This window comes from Nicotiana tomentosiformis, chromosome 8, assembly GCF_000390325.3.
Source record: "Nicotiana tomentosiformis chromosome 8, ASM39032v3, whole genome shotgun sequence".
In the NCBI taxonomy this organism is placed as follows: Eukaryota; Viridiplantae; Streptophyta; class Magnoliopsida; order Solanales; family Solanaceae; genus Nicotiana; species Nicotiana tomentosiformis.
Genome location: NC_090819.1, coordinates 25,509,953 through 25,532,847, shown reverse-complemented (window position 1 = coordinate 25,532,847; position 22,895 = coordinate 25,509,953). Strand labels below are relative to the sequence as shown.

General features: G+C 35.1%; 2 protein-coding genes across 2 annotated transcripts; both read right to left on the bottom strand.

Moving 5' to 3' along the window:
* Window positions 1-8,971: 8,971 nt before the first annotated feature.
* On the bottom strand, window positions 8,972-11,968 carry LOC104108188 (remorin-like). The gene is made up of 5 exons (XM_009617174.4): window positions 11,626-11,968; window positions 10,429-10,476; window positions 10,063-10,150; window positions 9,531-9,612; window positions 8,972-9,346 (listed from the first exon to the last, which is right to left on the bottom strand). The coding sequence occupies exons 1-5, from the start codon at window positions 11,816-11,818 to the stop codon at window positions 9,152-9,154; spliced, it is 606 nt and encodes a 201-aa protein (XP_009615469.1). The 5' UTR covers window positions 11,819-11,968; the 3' UTR covers window positions 8,972-9,151.
* Window positions 11,969-19,350: 7,382 nt separating this feature from the next.
* LOC104108187 (actin-depolymerizing factor 10-like) lies at window positions 19,351-21,364 on the bottom strand. The gene is made up of 3 exons (XM_009617173.4): window positions 21,161-21,364; window positions 19,855-20,120; window positions 19,351-19,724 (listed from the first exon to the last, which is right to left on the bottom strand). The coding sequence occupies exons 1-3, from the start codon at window positions 21,161-21,163 to the stop codon at window positions 19,571-19,573; spliced, it is 423 nt and encodes a 140-aa protein (XP_009615468.1). The 5' UTR covers window positions 21,164-21,364; the 3' UTR covers window positions 19,351-19,570.
* Window positions 21,365-22,895: the final 1,531 nt, after the last annotated feature.

Genomic DNA, 22,895 nt, shown 5'->3' with positions numbered 1-22,895 from the left:
TAGTGCTCTGATACCAACTTGTCATGATCCGAAAATCCCACCCTCGGGACTGTGATAGCGACTAACATTTCACTTGCTAGATAAGCCAACATTAGAATAGTGACGAGGCTATGACAAGACACTCACATAATTAAACCTGTACAACATAGAAATATGTACCAAACGGTAACAAAATAGAAATTTAATATGTATAGTTGGGAGGGGACATGCGAAAGGGGGAAAGATATGATAACTACAACAGGAATGACAACACAAGACATTCAAACAAATCATCAACCAAGGAGGACAGATAACATACGATATGAAAATGGTACGACATCACTCTTCGTGCTTTTACTTTAATCCTTACCATGAAATGCTGTCATAAGAGAAATGAAATGGCACGATATCACTCTTCTTGCTTTAATTCTCTTCCTCATCATGTTTTAATCAATAAATGAAGTAATAAATGGCACGACATCACCCTTCGTGCCTTAACACTCTCCCTTACCGTGTCGTAATTAATATACAAATTCGGGAGATAAATAATGTAAAGGATGTACTTCACGTCAATTATGATTCCAAAATACCAAACCTCAACTTCCAAAATACTCAACCATTACTAATTAATCCATAAATACGGAAGGAACGATCAAATAGTAATAATCTAATCTAAGCATGGATGTCAAAAATAAAGAGGCAATAAATCACAAGGAAACAAGTTCTACCCGTATGCTTTAACCCAACAATAACGCATAAGTACTCGTCACCTCACATATACGTTGTTCCAACATATTAAACACATAAAAAATAGGCAAATAAGTCTTAATCCCTTAATTCAAGGTTAACCACGATACTTGCCTCGCTCCGCAACCAATTCAAAGTTTAACTATGGCCTTGCCTTTCGAATAAGCCTCCGGACCAACAAAATCTAGCAAATTATCAACTAAACTATTCAAAATAAGCCTTAGAAACTACCCACGAATGAAAGAGATTAAATTTAGATCATTATTTAAAAGTCAATAAAAGTCAACCCCTAGGACCGCTTGGTCAAAACCCGAGGTTCCGACCAAAATCCGATCACCCATTCACCCCCGAGCACGGTTATGTAATTCAATTCGAAATCCGGCCTCAATTCAAGGTCTAATTTCTAATTTTACAAAAATTCCTAATTCTATCCAAATTCTTAATTTCTACCATGGAAATCCCAGATTTAACGTTGAAATCTTATGAAATATAATGGGTAATTAAAAGAAGGTAGATTAGAGTCACTTAACCAATGAATTGAGGAAGAAAAAATCTTGGAAAAATCGCCTCTAGGGTGTTTAGGGTTAAGAATTTGAGAGAATGAGCTGAAATCCCATTTTTCTCAACTTCTGTCCACGCGCATATGTCACAATTGCGACCTGGGGTTCTCAATTGCGAACCCCGCAAATGCGAGAATAGCTTCGCAAATGCGAAGAAACCCACATCTCTGCTATCATCGCATTTGCGATGATTTGTCCGCAAATGTGAACTCTAGGACTTTGCAAATGAGATCTATTGCTGACCCAACCCCTCTTCGCAAATGCGAACCTGACATGAATTTGAATGTTCGCAAATGCGAATACTGACCTCGCAATTGCGAGATCAGAGACTTGTATCAGAACCAGATGCACCAGCTATTTTTCTAAGTCCAAAACCACTGCGAAACCTATCCAAAACTCACCCGAGCCCTCGGGGCTCCAAACCAAACATGCACACAAGTCCAAAAATATCATACGAACTCCCTCGCGCTATCAAAATACCAAAATAACACCTAGAACTACGAATCGGACACCAAAACGAATAAAATTTTCAATGAAACTTAAGAACTATCAATATTTCAACCGGACGTCCGAATTACGTCAAATCAACTCCGTTTTGCACCAAATTTTGCAGACAAGTCATAAATACATTAATGAACCTATACCAAGTTTCAAAACAAAAATCCGGACCCGGTAGCAACAAAGTCAAACTTAGGTCAAATTTATTAATTCTTTAAACCTTTAAGTTACTAGTTTTCGATAAATTGCAATAATTCGAGCTAGAGACTTCTGAATTCGGGCTCGGGCATACGCCCAAGTCCCAAATCAGGATACAGACCCACCGGGACCGTCAAAATACTGATCTGAGTCCGTTTGCTCAAAACGTTGACCGAAATTAACTCAAATGAGTTTTAAAGTACTATTTCATATTTTCGTCAAATTTTCACACAAAAACCTTTCGAAAAAAACACGAACTGTGCACGCAAACCGAGAAAGGCTAAACGGAGCTATTCGGGATTTCGAAACACAGAATTGAAGGTTAAAGCTACGAATAACCTATCGGTCATCACAAAAATTGAGCCTTTGCCTAGTCTTAATGAAACTTAGTCGGCTTTATTTCACAAAATCTGCAGCAGCACTTGTACTTTCTAATAACTTTAATTTGATTACTCATGACCTGAGTCTATCCAGATGGGCTGCAATCGCGTCATAACTTCCTGGAAGGACAGATAATGAGATCAAGAACTTATGGAATACTCACCTGAAGAAGTGCCTTGTTTCGACGGGCATTGATCCTTGTACTTGCAAACCATCATCACTTTCAGCCCATCATCACATGGCACAATGGGAAAGCGCTAGGCTCCAAGCTGAAGCTCGTCTTTCTAACGAATCACACTTCTTGATTCCATCTTCAGTTGGAAGGTCTGAAAGCGATTACTTTTTGCGCATATGGAACTCTGAGATTGGAGAAGCATTTAGGAATTTCAAGAAAGTAGACAAGAATGTCCAGCCTCTCAAGTGTCCACATCTACAAATTATGGATCAACTTCAGGCATAACAACCGAAATGGACCTCAATTTTTCCAGTTTCTCAGTTGGAAGGAGAAACAAAAATTAAGATGGGGAGTGGAAGAATTGCCAACCATATACAGGAGATATCTTGCATGGATCAGACACTCCTAGCTCCCACGATTTGGAGGAAGATTCTAAATCAGCGTTGCAACTTCTTTTGGATTTCTCTAGTAACAGTGGCATGAGCTTTTTAGGGGACAGTGATACCTACAACATGTATCCTGCTTGAACTGCTATTCCATATAACATGAAGTTTGCCATCTTTAAGTAACTGTATCGCCTCGACTTTTACATCTCTCAGCTGGTTGTTTTTTAATACCTCCTGCTGCAGTAAAAGCTACTCCCTCGTTTCAATAAGATTTTCTTAGTTTGACTTGGCCAAACTTTAGTAAAGAAGAGAATACTTTTGAGATATGTGGTCTTAAATAAGCCATAACATCTATGTGGATTTAATTTTTTTGAAACTTATGGTCTGAAACGTGTCATAGTATTTGTATGGCTATAAATGATTCTTATTATGAAAATATTGAAAGGTGTCAATCTTTTTAAACCAGACTAATAAGGAAATAGTGTCAACCTTTTTGAAACAAAGGGAATTCATGTTTTGGCTCTGTTACATATTGATCTTACCTTAAAATTTTTTAACCCTTAAAAATGTTTAGAAATCCAGGTTTTCCGGGCTCTGGCCACATGGAGAGCTCATTTTGCTAGTTTATTTTGAATAGTTAATGTTTAAACCCTAAATTTCTCTTCTTAGATGCTGCTGCATTTGGACTACTTGCCAAATATGTAGAATATACTATTTCCGGTCCAAATTATCTGTCTTTTAAGGTTTTTACACACCCCTTGACAAATACATTTGTTAGGATCGGGTTACCGGGTAGTGCGGAATTTAACCAAACAACGTTATAATGACAATAACAAAGACAATGCAAGTTGATAATAACGATAATTAAAGAAGATAAAGAAGACACAAATTTAACGTGGTTCGGTCAAGGTGACCTACGTCCACAAGCAGAGAGAAATGATTTTACTATACCAACAAAAGTATAAAAAAGAGTACAAAATTAGAGTAAATACTCTAATTAGTCCCAAATACCCCAAGAGAATAACCTCACAAGATCACTACAAAGAAAGGGTTCACACAAGTATTTCCCAACACTCACTCTCTTACAAAATACTCTATAATGAAACAAAGGAGGAGAAAGAAAGACAAGAGTGAAAAGCTCTTGAATTGGTGTGTTTACAAATGAGGAAAAACTCCTCTATTTATAGCAAGAAATCCTTGGCCTAATAGTGGATATTATGTCATGGCAAATGTCATGATCCACAAATTTTATTATAGTGGATATTATGTCATGGCAAATGTCATGAAAATTTGGCCCCCACTTGAGAAGAAGCAAAATTAATGGCCATATTACAAATCTCCACCTTGGCCTAATTTCGGCTTATATATAGTAAATTTTCTCCACTTCTCCGCAAAAACCCCAATGGGAAAAATCATTCTTCATAAATGCCAATTAAGTTCAAGCAAAGCTTGAACTTGGACACTGTAAGAGGTTTTGTGAACATGTTAGCAGGATTGTCTCTAGTGTTGATCTTCTAAACAGAGACTTTTCCTTCAGCAATGGTTTCTCGGATGAAATGATACTCTATATCAATGTGCTTCGTCCTCTCATGATATATATGATCTTTAGTCAAGTGAATGATACTTTGACTATCATAGAAAATGGTAAGACCACTTTTGTGTGAACTGAGTTCCGCAAATAGACCCTTCAACCATAAGGCTTCTTTGATTGCCTCGGTCACTGCTATATATTCTGCTTCGGTAGTAAGCTACTACATGTTGTAATATAGCTTTCCAACTAATAGCGCAACCACCAATGCAAAATACATAGCCTGTCAGTGATATTTTTTTGTCAAGATCACTTGCATAATCTGAGTCTACAAAACCAACCAAAGTGTTAGTATTTATCCCAAACTCCTAACGTGTGTTTGAAGTACCCCGCAAGTATCTGAGAATCCATTTCACAACCTGCCAATGTGCTTTACCAGGGCAAGCCATATGCCGACTTACCACGCTCACTGCTTGTGAAATGTCTGGACGTGTACAAACCATTGCATACATACTACTGCAGACTGCATTGGAATAAGGAACCTGTTCCATGTACCTCTCTTCTTCCTCTGACTGCGGGGACTGAGCAGCTGATAACTTAAAATGAGCAGCAAGAGGGGTACTAACTGGTTTAGCATCTATCATGCCAAACCTCTCCAAGACTTTCTCCAAGTACTTCTTTTGGGTCAGGAATAGCATGTTGGCTTTTCGATCTCTTTTGATCTCCATGCTAAGGATTTTCTTAGCTGCTCCCAAATCTTTCATCTCAAATTCACTTATCAGTTGACTTTTCAAATTGTGAATTTCTGTTAAATCCTTAGCAGCAATGAGCATGTCATCAACATAAAGTAATAAATACACAAATGCACCATCATTTAACTTCCGGAAGTAAACGCAACTATCATACATGCTTCTCGAATAACCATGACCCAATATAAGAGAATCAAACCTTTTGTACCATTGTCTTGGAGACTGCTTTAATCCGTACAAAGATTTCTTCAACAAGCAAACATGATCTTTTTTTCCTTCAACTTCAAATCCTTCGGATTGATGCATGTACATTTATTCCTCAAGTTTGCCATGTAAGAAAGTTGTCTTAACATCAAGTTGTTCTAATTCCAAATCATACATGGCAACGAAGGCAAGCAAGACACGAATAGAGCTATGTTTAATAACAGGTGAGAAAATATCATTAAAATCAACTCATTGTACCTGACTATAGCCCTTTGCAACTAATCGTGCCTTATACCTCGCATCTTCAACCCCTGGAATGCCATCCTTTTTCTTGAAGACACATTTGCAACCAACAATTCTTTTTCCTGATGGCGGCTTCACAAGAGACCAAGTACCATTCTTGTGGAGAGACTCAATTTCTTCATCCATTGCAATCAGCCATTTGGCTGAGTCAGCACTAGAAACTGCTTCTGAATATTTTGATGGTTCTCCAATTTCTTCAGTTTTCTCTGCAACTGAAAAAGCAAATGCAATATAATCTCCAAACCTTAATGGTTGTTTACCTTTTCTTCTTGGTCTATGTTTGGCTATAGAATACTCCTCTTCTTCTGGTTCAACTTCAGGAGTCTCAACTTCAGGAATTTCAGCTTTTGTCTCAACTTCAGGAGTTTCAACTGTATTTTGCTCCAAAGTTGATGAGCTTGGCTCAGAAGGAATGCCAATCTCAATATCCACTTGGTTCTGTGTACTCTTTTCTTTATCTGTATTACAAGAACTAGAAGACTCTTTTCTAGAATGTAACATAGAGGATTCATCAAAGGTTACATCTCTGCTAATTATAAATTTTGGTGCCGTGGGATCAGGATACCATAGTCGGTATCCTTTCACCCCAGATGCATACCCAAGGAAAATGCACTTTTTAGCCCTTGGCTCTAATTTTTCATCATTTACATGCGTGTATGCAGGGCAACCAAATATCTTTAAATTAGAATAATTAGCAGGAGTACCTGACCACATTTCCTCTAGAGTCTTAAAGTTCAAAGGTGCAGATGGAGCTCGGTTGACAATATAACAAGCTGTAGAGATAGCTTCTGCCCAAAAGGCATTTGTCAACCTAACATTTGAAATCATGCAACGAGCCCTTTCCAAAAGAGTTCTATTCATCCTTTCTGCCACACCATTTTGCTGAGGTGTCATTCTCACAGTACGATGTCGAGCAATTCCTTCATTCTTGCAAAATTCGTTGAATTCATCATTACAAAATTCCAAGCCATTATCTGTTTAAGCCGCTTAACTTGTTTTCCTGTTTGCTTCTCAATCAAAACTTTCCATTATTTGAAATTTAAGAAAATATCACATTTATTTTTCAGGAAATAAACCCAAACTTTCCTTGAATAAATCATCAATGAAAGTTAACATATACCTGGCACCACCTTTTGATAGGGTATGTGAAGGACCCCAAAGATCTGAATGAATGTAATCCAAAGTACCTTTTGTTCTATGAATCGCTGGAGATTTGAAGCTGACTCTTTTCTGCTTCCCGAACACACAATGTTCACAGAAGTCTATATTTCCGGTACTTTGGCTACATAAGAGACCTCTTTTGCTGAGCATATGCCACAATTTGGTGATGTCAGAATCTGATTTATCTGATATTAAAACTGCAGCAGCACCTATAACAGTAGATCCCAAAAGAGTATACAATGTACCAGATCTGCATACTTTCATGATCACAAGAGTACCATGAGAAATTTTCGGAACTCCACCTTCACCTATGTACTTGCACCCAAGAGATTCTAGACTGCCCAAAGAGATGAGATTTTTCTTCAAGTCAGGAACATGTCTAACATCGGTGAGAGTTCTCACCACACCATCGTGCATTTTGATTTCGGCTATACCTTTTCCAATAACTTTGTAGGCAGCATTGTTGCCCATCAAGACAACTCCACCTCCAATAGATTCATATGTGGTAAATAAATTCTGATTGGGACACATGATAAGAACAACCCGAATTTAAAATTCACTCATTGTTAGATTTGAAACTATTATTAGTTGCTAAAAAAATAGTTCCCTCAGTCTCATCAGCAGCTACACTTGCTTCGGCAATGTAAGAATTTTTGTGCTCATTTTTCTTTTCTGTATGCTTTTCTTTGTTTTTCAATTTAAAGCATTCAGAAATAATGTGACCTTTCTTATGACAATATTTGCACATGACATTTCTGTATCTGGATTTTGACCTTGATTTAGGTTTCTCACTACTTGAATCTTTCTTATTAGATCTAGCTCTTATGAATAAGCCTTCCCATTGGTTCCCACTAGTTTCCCTAGTAATATCTCTATCTATTTGTTCTTTTGATTTCAAAATAGATTTGATATCTTTATAAGAGATATTATCCTTTCCATAAAGCATAATACCTCTTATATGTTTAAACGACTGGGGTAAGGAAACAAGCAATAACACAGCTTGATCCTCATCTTTGATTTCAACATCTATGTTACTTAAATCCATAAGAAGAGAATCAAAAGTATCAAGATGTGTAAATATAGAGGTACCTTCAGCCATACGAAAAGTGTAGAGTTTTTGCTTTAGGTAAAGCCTATTTTCTACTGTTCTTTTCATATATAGGGTTTTAAGCTTTTCCCATATACCTTTGGTTGAGCTTTCTGCTGCAACTTCACGCAAAACCTCATTTGAAAGATTTAAAATAATACCTGCTTTTGCCTTTTTGTCTATGACGGCAAACTCCTCGTCCGTCATTTTATCCGATATCTTCTCCTTTCCTTGCAGTGCCAAATCTAAGCCATCCTGAATTAGGATAGTTTTCATATTTAATTGCCACATTCCGAAGTTTGCACTTCGGTTAAATTTCTCAACATAAGACTTTGTTAGAGTCATTTTGGCTATTTAAACTAACCTGGTTAGATCTGGCTCTGATACCAATTTGTTAGGATCGGGTTACCGGGTAGTGCGGAATTAAGCCAAACAATGTTATAATGACAATAACAAAGACAATGCAAGTTAATAATAACGACAATTAAAGAAGATAAAGAAGACACAAATTTAACGTGGTTCGGTCAAGGTGACCTACGTCCACAAGCGGAGAGGAGCAATTTTACTATATCAACAAGAGTACAAAAGAGAGTACAAAACTAGAGTAAATACTCTAATTAGTCCCAAATACCCCAAGAGAATAACCTCACAAGATCACTCCAAAGAAAGGGTTCACACACGTGTTTCCCAACACTCATTCTCTTACAAAATACTCTATAATGAAATAAAGGAGGAGAAAAAAAGACAAGAGTGAAAATCTCTTGAATTGGTGTGTTTACAAATGAGGAGAAGCTCCTCTATTTATAGTAAAAAATCCTTGGCCTAATAGTGGATATTATGTTATGCCAAATGTAATGAAAATTTAGCCCCCACTTGAGAAGAATCAAAATTAATGGCCATATTACAACATTTAATCTTAAAAAGTATTTATCCAAACTACTTTTATTTTAACTGCTGGTCAAGTATATACCACCTCAATGCATATTATCTGCCTTTTAAAATATTTGCGCACCTCTTAAATAAGAAAGGTATTCGATAATCTTATTCATAAAGTATTTATACAGAGTAAAAACCTGTGAAACCAAATTGGACACTCATAAAACAACACACACTAAAAAGCAGCAGCATGAAATTTACAAAGTGAAAAGAGAAGACTTATCCTTCATGATCTTCACAATTTCATAACATATTAACATCAAAAGCATCCAAGAAACTTCTTAGGGGTCTGCCCTGTAGCGCGATACTTGGCTGCCATCTCCTCTGCCTTCAGAATTTCTTTCCCTCGTCTCGCGTCAACCATTGCTCTCTTCTCATTTGCCTCCTTATGAATTAATGCTACTTTATTTTTTATCTTCTCTGCATATTCTGCTTTCTTGTGCTCTAGTTGTTCCTGTAGATCATCAACATAGACGGGGAGAGCCAAATATTTATCAGAAAACCAAAATGGTCAAAAGTATTTTGATAGATTGAACCACTTGGACTTTTGCATACCATGCATTAACCCAAATCATTGCTTTAATAAAGGATTTGCTATTAAAAATTCATGGGGTATACTTGACCCCGAGCCTGGTTACCTCAAGTTTTTTCGGTTTAGCTTCAAGCTTTGCTTTCCGGGTGTTTTCCCATCTAGCAACTGCAGAGAGCTTCTTCTGAGCCCTATTTAATAATAAAAACAAGGTTATGATAAGTCAGAAGATGAATCGCCAACAAGCTATAGTGTATTAAGAGTACGTCCGTGGCAGCCTAATAATTCAGAATGATGTGTTGGTTGTTCATATTATATATGATGTAAATAGAACTGTTAACATCTTAACTCAAATACATGCGGGAAAAAGAATTAACGTCTTGAGGAAGGTGGATCTCATATCAAAGAAATGTAAAGATTCCTTTAGGTGGAACGAGTTTTGCAGTAATTACAACGGTTAGTGTGGATCTCATATCTGTATGATCTGGAAAATGTGGAGTTCTAAGAACTCAATTAAGAAAGATGAGATCTCCGTATAGCTAAAATAAGTGTTGGTATCTGTCATTTACTTAAGTTCATACACAGGCAGCAAAAATAGGCCAATTACGCAATGCATTGAATTAGAAAGATAAAAATCCTACTTGTTGTCCACTTTGCTTTTTTCACTTTCTTCCCATGCCTTGACAAAAGAAGACCTTTTCTCAGTTTCAAGCTGTGCAAGAGCAACATCTGAAGAAAAATAAGGCACAACGCTCTTGTTAACATCGGAAAAATGAGTAATTCCCTCCAATAAATTTAGTATTTTGCTATGCAACACTGCTACCAGTGAAGTGATCCACTCTCAAGATTTCAGGTAACTAATAAAACTTTAAGTTTTCTTCAGGAATTATTGCTACACACACACACACACACACACACATACATATACATATGCATAAGCACATCTCGAATCCTATCTGATGTTATGAGCATTGCAAAACTGGTTAACGTCCAGATGTATTACATACCTCTGTCAAGGGATCCTTTTGAACTTCTCTTTGATAAAGGGTCAGTTTCTGCCAAAATCACGAAACAACACCACAGTATGGTCTCAGAAAATCATCGTCGGTAGCTAGTCGAGAAATGAAGCAGTTAATTTCTTCTCACACAAATGTATAAATATCCCATGCTGGACATGTAGAGAAACTTCTGATAAAAAAAGTTAAATTATAAAGATTATCAGCCAATGAAGCACTTGTTTCTGCTAAATTTGTTTGAAATGTTAACATTTTGCATTACTTATATAGTAGTAGTCTTTATCATCTTGATACTGAAGAGAAGCTACCAACAGTAAGTGAGAAAAAGGTCACATGCTTAATCTTTCCATTACTTTGCGAACGCTGGCTATTTTTCAATTACAAATTCAAAAATTGGCTAGCCCGGGCTATTTTGACACATGCACACTGAGCTGTTGATTGAAGTCATTGAAGAACAAGTACAAATTACTGGGAAGTACTTAGAATTAAAATTGGTATAACAAAGTCAGCATCAACAAGGGTCAATATATGAATTAGACAGCACACTAAAAACAATGACATAAAAAGCAAAAATATCAATATAACAAAGGAAGCTATGATGTTGGCTTCTGATAAAGCATCCTCTGAGATTTCATTTAATTAAAAAAAACACTACTACACGAGCAAGAAAATGCTTATTTAATTTTCATTTGTACATATCAAATAGTTAAAAATATAAATGTAACTAATTAATATATACTGATGGTGTATATAATTTTTACTTTTACCCGCTATAAGTCTATAACAGGCTGTTTACCGTCTTTTGTAGGTAACTAAACTATGTTTACTACAACTAATTACCTATAATTAGATTTCAGCTGCAAGTAACCTGACATACGTTCTAAAAATTCTTGATACTATTAATATAACGTATGGAAGTCAAACTCTAAAAATATAAAAAATCACTTATAGTACTATTAGCATTTAACTTGTATACACGAAAATTTATTAATTACTAGAACAGGAATCATGCTTCTATTACTATCTATAATAACCCTAATTAGTGTTGAAGTAACCTGTGGTATAGAGGTTAAACAGTAAATATATAAATAGCACTGAACACCTAACATTAAAATTTAAAAGAGAAAAAAATATGTAGATTTGATCGACTGAGAAGAAGTAAGGAGGATTATTTGAATAGTAATTTACTTTGCATGGGTATGTCGACGGTGGTGAGAGGTGTAGGTGTAGGTGTAGTCGTAGTATCATGAAGTGGTGGTTTAACGACGTCGTTTGGAGTAGCCATGGCAACAGATGCAAGCGGTGGTTCTTGAGTTATTGGCGGTGGCGGCACTACTGGTTTAGTTCTCTCCTCCACTCGAGACATAACAGTAGCTTCCATTTTTTGATAGAAAAAAACAAGGCGATCAAATTTAGTTAAAAGGGAGAACTAGAAATTATTTCCACTTCAACTATAATCCTATTACCAAGTCGAATATGGTTTTTGATGGTTCGTTTCTCGAAAGTTTGAGACTTTAATTTCGAGGCATGATTTAATTTAAATAATAATAATAGTAGTACTCTACTAGTACTTGTTTATGTTATTTGCACAAAGCGCTATGAGCCTAATTCTATGGCCTTGTATTTAGGAGTCCGCCACCTTTTTTGAAGCAGATTAGTGATTTAAATTCAAAAGTGATCATCTAATCTGATATTTAATTTTCAAAATGTCGTATTTGCAAAACTAATGTGATATTTGGTTGCTGCCATAAAATGCTATATATACTCCATATAACTAACACTACATTCTGTATTGAATTTTGCATAACTAGTATATTAAGATTTATGTTTTATTTTATGTTTCATATGATATGATTATACATTAATAAAGATATTTAAAGATGACAACGTCACAACAATATTAACATTATTAGTCACATCCATTTCATGTGTTATTATGTGCAAGCATAATAATTTTTAGGTAAATTGTTAAGGTTCTCTACTACAACGTAATTATTGGATTTATTTATTTAATTTGATATTTCGAGTAATTAAGCTTTTGCTGAGCCTTGAGAGTATGTATTGACTTTTAAAATATCACCATTTGAAGATGGGGGACGTGGCTTTTGTATATTACGCCACGGCCATGCAACATGGAAGTCAGCTACAAAGTGTAAGCTGAGTTGACTCTACACCGCTCTTTGTTACGTTAAGGGTCCCTTACGAAATTTGAAGAACTAAATTATGATGTCAATATATTTCTGTTTACCTAAAATATTTCTAACAATTAAATAATAATTAACTTACATACTACATCAAAACACTTATGAAGCAAATGTAATGTTAACCAGATACTTACACATTTCATATAAAATATAGTGGCATATATATATATATATATATATATATATATATATATATATATATATATATATATAGTTTCAAAGACAACAAATATTGAAATTCTATGTAAATCATTTTTGAATATTTAGCAGGATCAGGAGAAAAGAAACAAGCCTGATAGTGAACTTAAATCCTATGACCTGAACTTGTTTTTATGGATCCATGTAAGTCGGCTACGCCTGGATTTCACATTGATATGGCCCAATCTTAAAACTTAAACGAAGAGCATCGGGGGATTTGCATCTATACTCAGTTTTTGGGTCACATTTTAACTTATACCCGCTTTGCAAAAAAATTGCAAGCGTACTCACTTTTCGGGTAACTTCAGATATACGGGCCTGAAGTAGCAAAAATTTATGTCTGAAGTTTGAACTTCAGAATGTTTTGCCTGAAGTGTAGCCTTATCAAAGCAAAACTTCAGATATTTTTACCTGAAGTTTGGCCTGACTTGCAAAGGCAATCACGCAAACTTCAGTTCATAGTGCAATGACAAACTTCAGTTCAATAATTTTTGTTTTGTAATTGCTGAACTTCAGCATTCTAGGAGCTGAAATTTTGTTTTGTATTTGCTGAACTTCAGCATTCTAGGAGCTGAAATTTTTATTTTATATTTGCTAAATTTCAGTAGTCTTAGAGCTGAAGTTGTGTTCTGCCTTTCTTTGAACGTTATATGACTTTAAAATATAACTTAAGTCAAATTGTGCTGAAGTTTTAACTGATTTTTTTGATAATGTTCTGAAGTTATATTTCCTATCTTTTATTTTTCAGTTCTGCAGTCCTTTCTTGTCGTTTTTCCTGCGGATGATATCATAAAGCAAGGAGTAAGCTAATTTCAAGAGATCGCGAGAGCAACTATTGTGTATAATAAATTTCATATGCACGTGCCATTCTTGTGGCAGGTAACTTGGAAAAGAGGACATGTAGTAGTCAATTACTGTTGTATGTTTAAGAAGGATGGATCAGGGAAAGACACAAATCACACCTACTTTAACCAGCTTGTGGAGTTTTATTCACTCGTCCTTCAACATAGAATATGGTAATTGATAAGATTTAATAAAAACATTACAGATCCAATCAATAATACTTATACAAAGTCTCATGTGTTTGAGAAAGAAAAGAAGAGGAGGAAGAAAGGAGCGCATAGGTCAGGAGGAAGAAGAGGAGGCGTCTGAAGTTGTCAAAATTAGGGTATAGGTTAAAGAATTTTAAAAATATGGGTATAGGTTAAATATGGGCAACCAAATAGAGCGCCCCGTGCAATTTTTACAAGGGCATCTCCGACCTTTACCCCCATATTGGTCCTCAAAATGGGGATTTTCCCATTTTGGGGATAACTTACTCCAACAATTCCCCCATTTTCCCCCCAAAAAAGAATATTCTTTTTTATATTCTTCTCTCTCTTCTATATTATATTATTATCTTTTATTTCAATTTTATTTTTTAATTTCCATTAAACAAATTCCATCTTTTATTTTCATTTATTTGTAATTTCCATTAAAATAATTCCATAAAATTTTAAATAATATAATTTGTAAGCAATTATTATAGATTAACTATTAATTCAAATAAAAATAAAATCATTGCGATACAAGATTAATTAAATACATATTACATAACGATAAAATTCATTCGAAATACTATATAAATATTTAATTTCAACCTCTAGTATTCTCCCATAAATGATCTGTTAATGCATTACGAAGTGTGGGCTCTAATGAAGGATTTTGAGAAGTTTAACGATGGCAATGTTGAAAGAAAAAAAACAAGAAAGCAAAACGATGCTAATATATCATCGGACTCTGAGGCTTGTGCCCCTGATTCACCCTGTGTATCATCTCCTAACTTATCATTTTTAGTAAATTTAAATGAGGATGTTGGAGGTGATTCTACACCATCACAACGACTAAGTAGGGAAGAAAGCAAAAATAAAGAGAAAAATCGACGATGGTTATATGAAGATAGTCGAATCACAAAATAATCGAATTGTTGAGGCGATGAATAGTGCAACTGAGAGACAAAAAGAAATAAATGACATTGAAAGAGAAAAAATAAGACTAAAAGAATTGAAATATGATCGTAAAATTATGTCCATGGATGTGGATTCTGTTTTGGATCCAGTTCGTCGTGAATATTTGCAACAAGAACAACAACAATATTGTATAAAAGAAGTCAACAACCACAGCAGTTATAACCACAATAATCATTTGCCCTATTCACTCAGTACTATAATAATTTTGGTGTACCTGAAAACGACATGTCTCGCTACTAAATTATTATGTTATTTAACGTAGTCTCGATTTTAATTTAATGTATTTTCAATTTTAATGTATTTCTAATTTTAATGTATTTTTAATTTTAATGTATTTTAATTTAATATATTTCCAATTTTAATGTATTTTTAGTTTTAATATATTTTAATTTTAGCAACATCAAATATTTTATATTTGCACATTTCATTTTTTGTGATGGTTATATCTTTTTCATACAATTATAACTCATAATAAAATTAACTACCAATTTTACATAAAAGAAATAGATGCACGATAATTAATTTTTCAAAATTATACGTCAAAGTTAAGATGAAAAATTAATTAGGTAAATATATTTTATAAACATAATTAATTATATATAAAAAGATAAATTAAAAAATTAAATAATAAAAATAATAATATTTTAATGGAGAATAGTAAATGGAGAGATGAATAGTGTGCCCCCAAATTTGGAGAGACACTATTCACTCCCTATTTTGGGGACAAAAATGGGGGAGGGTTGGAGTGAAATTTCCCTATTTTTGTCCCCAAAAATAGGGAAATTCCCATTTTAGGGACAATGTTGGAGTTGCTCTAAGTATTAAAATAGAGTAAAGAGTAGCCAGTCTGTTATGTCCGTTAATTACTGTTGGTGTAGTTAGTTAAGACTGCTAGTAAGTTGATTAGTGAGCAGCACATGATGTGCACGTGATCCTACCAACTATAATTGTATAAAAGTATGTGACTTGTGCATTTTGTAAAGCAAGAGAGAGAAAATCACATCTTCTTCCTCATACTTTCTTCTATCCAGATTCTAGAATATTCTTCTTCCATAGATGAACCCTAGCTCCCCATTTCTATCAATTGAACTGAGATTCACAGAGATTAATCCTCAATTTAACACTAAGCAAATCCTGTTTGCAGCTTATTTTTCATTGCAAATTTTTGGTAGTTTGTCAAAAGCAGATGATTAATTCAAGAAAAAAGCAATAGGAACAGAATTCAACTGAATAGAAATTACTTATAAAGGGTCCCGCACCACATTAATTGTCACATGACCTTGTTAACATATAGTACTACTGGTATTTTTCAACTGATACATGTAGATGTATGGAGACCTTATAGAAGGTCTACTTTTGATAGAAAACAGTTTTTTGTTACTGTGATGGATGACTATAGTAGGTACACTTGGGTCTGTTTACTTTAATCTAAATGTGAAGTATCAGTTGTACTTAAGGATTTCTTGACTATCATAAAATATCAGTTTGATGTATGTGTGAAAGTATTAAGGTCAGATAATGGCACAAAGTTCTTTAATTCTCAATGTAATGAACTCTTCACTTCTCTTGGAATCATTCATCAAAGCAGTTGTGCTTATACACTACAGCAAAATAGGACAGTAGAAAGAAAAACATAGACATATTTTAGAAGTGACAAGAATATTGAAAATTCAAGGTGCTATCCCAGTCAGATTTTGGGGTGAATGTGTTAAAACAACAGTCTATATAATAAATAAGTTTCCTACACCAGTACTAAAAGGCAAAATACCATATGAGATACTCTATGAGAAGGAACCAGTAATGGATCATCTGAGAGTGTTTGGCTGTTTATGCTATACAAGCAGTCTACCTAGGTCTGATAAACTAGCTCCTAGAACAAGGAAGGCAATGTTAATGGGCTATTCTGAGACTCTGAAGGGGTACAAGCTATTTGACTTAGACACTAAGACCTTTTTTATCAGTAGGGATGTCAGTTTTAGGAAAAGAACTTTCCCTTTCAGATCTATGCCAATTAAAAATAAAGATGATATATTATTCATGCCAATAACCAATTTAGGAGGTACACATCCAAACAATGAAGATAATTCTCATGCTTCACCCCCACCACAGTAGTCACCTAATCCAATACACCAAGATGGAAGTGAGTTTACAGAAACTACACATACACATGGCATTGCAGATCATTAGTCAGATACACAGCACATTGCACCTAATTCTTCAATAGAGGCAATACATGCTTGTCAACCAACAGAGTCTAATGGAGAGATGCCTAATGAGGAACCAGTAGAAGGACAACATTCGGCTGAACAAATGGCAGAGAATGACAGAGGCAAAAGAGTTACTAAGCCACCCATTTGGTTAAAGGACTATATCACTACCAAAAGAGGGTCTGCTAAGTGCTCATATTCCATTGTAAATTATGTGGGATATGATCACTTATCTGCTGACTATCAAAAGTATTTGAGCCTGTTTTCAGGCCCCCCAGAGCCAAGAAACTTCAAGGAGGCATCTCAAGATCAGAAATGGATTGAAGCAATGCAACAAGAGGTTGATGCTTTAGAGCAAAACCACACTTGGGAGTTTGTTGACTTACCTAAAGGGAAGCAGAATGTAGGATCAAAATGGGTATATAAAGTCAAGTATGAGCCAAATAGAGAAATGGACAAATATAAAGCCAGGCTTGTTACAAAAGGTTACACTCAATAGGAAGGATTGGACTACCATGAAACTTTTTCACCTATTGCTAAGATGGTGATAGTGAGAATAGTAATCAGTGTTGCAGCTTCCAAAAATTGGCCTCTATTCCAGATGGATATTAATAATGCATTCCTACAAGGAGATTTACAAGAGGATATTTATATGGACTTGCCTCAGGGTTTTCAGAGGCAGGGGGAGTATAAAGTTTGCAAAATACTCAAATCATTGTATGGATTGAAGCAAACCTCAAGACAATGGGATATAAAACTCACAGATGCTCTCCAAGAAACAGGTTATCTTCAAAGCCCTTATGATCATTCTCTGTTCACCAGAAAAGAAAATGATGAAATTGTCATTATCTTAGTATATGTGGATGACCTTCTAATCACAGGTAATAATGAAAGATTAATTGAGCAAGCCAAGAATACACCGTGTAAAAATTTTAAAGTGAAGGACCTAGGTGGGCTAAGGTATTTCTTGGGAATTGAGGTGTTTAGATCTAAGGATGGTATACTTCTCAATCAAAGAAAGTACACACTTGAATTGATCTCAGATGTTGGTTTAAGTGGTGCTAAACCAGTTAACACACCACTAGAGGTAAACACAAAGCTCATTACTATAGACTAATACACCACTAGAGGTGAACACAAAGCTCACTATTGTAGACTATGATGAACATGTGGGAGGTGTTAATGATCCTTTGCTTACAGACATTACTTCCTATCAAAAACTAGTTGGGAAGCTGCTCTATCTTACTATCACCATGCCAGATATCAGTTTTGTTGTGCAGGTTCTTAGCCAATTTATGCAGAAACCTAAGAACTCGCATTGGGAGGCTGCTCTCAGATTGGTAAGGTATCTCAAAGGCTTACCGGGACAAGGGATTCTACTAAGAAGCAGCCCACGTACACAATTGACTGCATTTTGTGATAGTGATTGGGCATCCTGTCCAAACACTAGGAGATCTGTCACTAAGTATATTGTGAAGCTGGGAGATTCACTTGTTTCTTGGAAATCGAAAAAACAACACACTATGAGTAGAAACTCAGCAGAAACTGAGTATAGAAGCATGGCAGCAGCAGTTTTTGAGGTGATTTGGTTGACAGGTTTGCTGAAGGAATTAAGGGTGATTGTCTCTCAACCTGTGAAGCTGATGTGTGATAGTAAAGCATCCATACAAGTTGCTTCCAACCCCATCTATCATGAGCGGATAAAGCACATTAAAATTGATTGTCACTTTGTGAGAGGCACCATTAAAGGTGGGCTGATATTGCCAGAACATGTCAACACGAAAGACCAGCTTGCTGATTTGCTGACCAAAGCTCTAGGAACTACACAACATCAATCACTTCTATCCAAACTTGGAGTGTTCGATGTCTTCCACCCTCCAACTTAAGGGAGAGTATTAAAATAGAGTAAAGAGTAGCCGGTCTATTATATCCGTTAATTACTGTTGGTGTAGTTAGTTAAGGCTGCTAGTAAGTTGGTTAGTGAGTAACACATGATGTGCATGTGATCCTACCAAGTGTAATTGTATAAAAGTATGTGACTTGTGCATTTTGTAAAGCAAGAGAGAGAAAATCACATATGCTTCCTCATACTTTCTTCTCACTAGATTCTAGAATATTCTTCTTCCATAGATGAACCCCAACTCCCCATTTCTGTCAATTGAACTGAGATTCACATGGATTAATCCTCAATTTAACACTAAGCAAATCCTGTTTGCAGCTTATTTTTCATTGCAAATTTTTGGTAGTTTGTCAAAAGCAGATGATTAATTCAAGAAAAAAGCAATAGGAACAGAATTCAACTGAATAGAAATTACTTATAAAGGATCCCGCACCACATTAATTGTCACATGACCATGTTAACATATAGTTTACATAAACCAAAAGTATTAAAAGACAAAACTGAACATCTTAGTTAAATAACTAATAACATAATTCGTTAGAACCTAATAAATAAAGGTCCAAGTCAAATTAAACATAGTAATGAATAGCGGCAAAGAAAGTATAGGAAATTAAATCAATGGGTTACTCTTCCAATGAATGTGTCCAAACTCATCTCACTTGGATCAGTAGCTTGCAACTCAACCTGGACACCATCTAATTCTCTCCTGAATCTGTCTTTTGAACTTGCATACAGCATCTTACTTCTTACCCTCGCTGTCTCTGGTGACCTACATTCCAAAATTGCAGAATAACACATTACTCCATTTTTCAGTCAATTACGTACTTACGTATACGAAGTAAATTTGAATTAATGGGTCAGTCAATCACAAAGAAATAAAAATAAAAGGAATGGGTTACCAAGCAACAAAAAAGATCCTGCTTTTCTGGACGTTTTCGTTAGTAGTCCAGTCATAGTCAAAAACAGCATAACGGCACTCATTGGGAGGCAAGCTGTTAGCAAAATCTTCATGTGTCTCTGCCTGTCCTCCTACTTTTTCAACCACAACTTGCTGCACAGATTCCTCAATCTTGAACACTATGTATCTGTGGTTCCTTTTTGCTTTCAATTCCAAGAATTTCAGCTTGCAGTCATCGCTCACTGCTATCCCCGACGCCGAATTGGCCTATCCAAAATGGCACAAAGAAATACAAAACGAACAAAGAAAACTTGCTCAAAACCTTCATTGTTAAGAATTTAAAACGAGAAAACAAATTATTTATTAGTATAAGTAAACCATGTCGCAGACTAAGCTTTTTCTTATATTTTCTCTACGGAGTTAGGGAAGGGGGACTGTTGGGGCATAAACTTCTTCAATTTCTGTAATGGGAAGAAGCAGAATATCATGTTCTGTCCCTTTTTAGGAGTTCTAAAATAGCCTTAGTTCCTCACTGGTTTTCTGTAATATTTTAACATTTCAATATTGATGTTATTGTTTTGTGTTTGGTAAGATAAATGTCATTTTTCATGTTGTATATTAGAAAATAATTTTTGTATTTGGTGAATGGAAAATACTTTTCAAGTAATAACAATATTAGCAAATCACAGTGTTTCAATAAGATTTATGAGTACTAAAGGTTAATGATAATGTATAGGTGTTGATTGGAGAAAATAATATACAATTAAACGGTGGCGAAGTTAAGAATTTTCTTAAGGGTATTCAAACATGAAAGAAGTAAAAAAAGAATTCTGAATAAAGGGTGTTCGTTATATGTTATATATCTGTAAAACCTAATATTTTACTTATATATATAGTGTAATTTTTCGATAAAGGATGATAACTTTGCCCCTGCAATTAAAAGTTACTTAAGATTGTTTGTAAAAGATGATTTCCTCCTGTAAGTGAGAGAGTCATTTTTTCCCCTTTGATGAGAAGGTTTTCTTTGAAAAAACATCTTTTGATAATCAAGAAAATGATTTTCTCATACAAAATATTTTTCTGAAAAATAATTTCCATCATAGCAACTCCGTTCCAATTTTTGTACCACAGTAAAGAAAACACACAAGATCTGACTATTAAATCAGAGATAAAAGAGAATGCCTCTATAATTTTTGTTACAACATGGACATCAAATTTTAATTCGTTTGCTTTCTCTACTTATGACTCAATATTTTCTTCATCTCTAACTAAAAAGAGAGATAAGAGCATACAACATAGTAACATACCATTTGAGTATCTGCCGAACAATGGTGTCTCTGAAAGAAATGAAAGGGAAGCAAGTTGTTTTTTTTTTTGCAAAAAGAAAGAGAAGAAAAGAGGGTGAGAGAAGACAGAGAGATCCTTGATTTTGGGTAGAGGGCATTGAAGCTGCAAAGGCAGAACAAATGTTCAGTTTAGAGATACTATAGGACGGTTTTTGGACAAGACATGGTCCATACTCTCATATCATTTTGCATCGACCAATTTGCTCTATCAATACTGTTAGTATTTTCACCTGATATTATGGTTATTCATTATTCCTCCTATTATTGTGGATTACTATTTGGGAGCATTAAGGCCAATCAAGGTGCCAACTGTGCAATTTGATTTACTTTTATAAAAAACACGCACTATTATAAAAAATGACCTCCCATGACCAACAAAGAATCCATAATTTAAACTTTATGAGTTCAAATTTTAAGATTTTTAGCGTTGAACCTATTATATTTTTGAAGTTATGGGTCATATCTACTATTTTTGCAAGTTTAACAAATTTTACTCTGCGTTAAATATTATGAGTTCATATTAAAGAAGATATATTTGTGTATGTTTAGGACTAGGAGAGTTTTCCTTTCTATATTTGTTAGGATTAGTTTTCCATATTTGTTAGGACTAAGGTTTACTACTTGATTTGTATATATATTCTTTTTAATCAATACAAGAAGGCAAGTCTTTCTCTTCCACACTTGGCCATCGTGTGCTTGCGTGTTTAGGCATGGTATCGGAGCCAAGGTCGAGCCAAATCATAAAGGACCCGGAGTGACGTACCAATGGCAACGGATAATGGTAAAGACACCACTACTACCGGCAGGAGCGGTGGTGGTGACGAACGAAAGATCATCTCTCTATATGATATAACATTTAATGACAATCCTGGAATTTTGATAACACATGTGGCTCTGAAGGGAGAAAACTATGATGAATGGGCAAGGTCCATGAGTACCGCCTTGAGGGTGAGGAAGAAATTCGAATTTATTGACGGAACAATCAGGAGACTTGATGAGAAGTCTCCGGATCTTGAAGATTGGTGGACCATCAATTCGTTGTTGGTTTCTTGGATTCGGAATGCTATTGAGCCTACTTTACATTCGTCTATATCATACATAGAAGTAGCTAAAGATTTATGGACTAGTATTTTAAGGAATGTTTCTCGGTCTCTGATAAATGGTGAAAAGTACATGTTTTGAGTATGTTTGTGTGTTATTTCGTATGTGAGTTGCTAGAGTTCACATCGCTTTTGAAGTGAAAATGTGCTCATTAATTATTTCTTATGTGTAGGAATAAACTTGCGCGGAAAAGGATCAAATGGGAGAAAATTGGTGAAAAACGAGTTGAACAGAAAATTCTCGCACAGCGAAGCAAGGTTCACTTCGCCAGACCGGGACCAGAGCAGAAGAAATCAGGAAAGTCACGGATAGCGAAGTGAGGTTCACTTTGCCAGATTGGGACCGGAGCAGAAAAAACCTCAGGTTTTCCAACCCGAATTAGGAGAAGCCAATTCGGCTCATCTCAACCCTAAACCATATAAATATGAGATTTAGCCACTTTTTGAAGGGAGAGAAGACTTGGGAGAGGCAAGAAAACGCTTGGAGCAAGGAGAAGGACTCAACTTCAAGTTTTTTCCTCTTTCTTCCTAATATTCCGTTGTTATGAATTCTAATCTTGTATTTGTGCAAACAATTATAAGTAGCTAAATTCTGA

What these genes read in the sequence shown, in the direction of transcription:
- LOC104108188 (XM_009617174.4), bottom strand. Translation starts at nt 11,818, where the DNA reads ATGGAAGCTACTGTTATGTCTCGAGTGGAGGAGAGAACTAAACCAGTA. An exon ending in CGTCGACATACCCATGCAAA is followed by an intron (nt 10,477 to 11,625) that starts GTAAATTACTAT and finishes TGATTTTGGCAG; the next exon opens with AAACTGACCCTTTATCAAAG. An exon ending in CTAAACCGAAAAAACTTGAG is followed by an intron (nt 9,347 to 9,530) that starts GTAACCAGGCTC and finishes GATGATCTACAG; the next exon opens with GAACAACTAGAGCACAAGAA.
- LOC104108187 (XM_009617173.4), bottom strand. An exon ending in AGGATCTTTTTTGTTGCTTG is followed by an intron (nt 19,725 to 19,854) that starts GTAACCCATTCC and finishes TTTGGAATGTAG; the next exon opens with GTCACCAGAGACAGCGAGGG.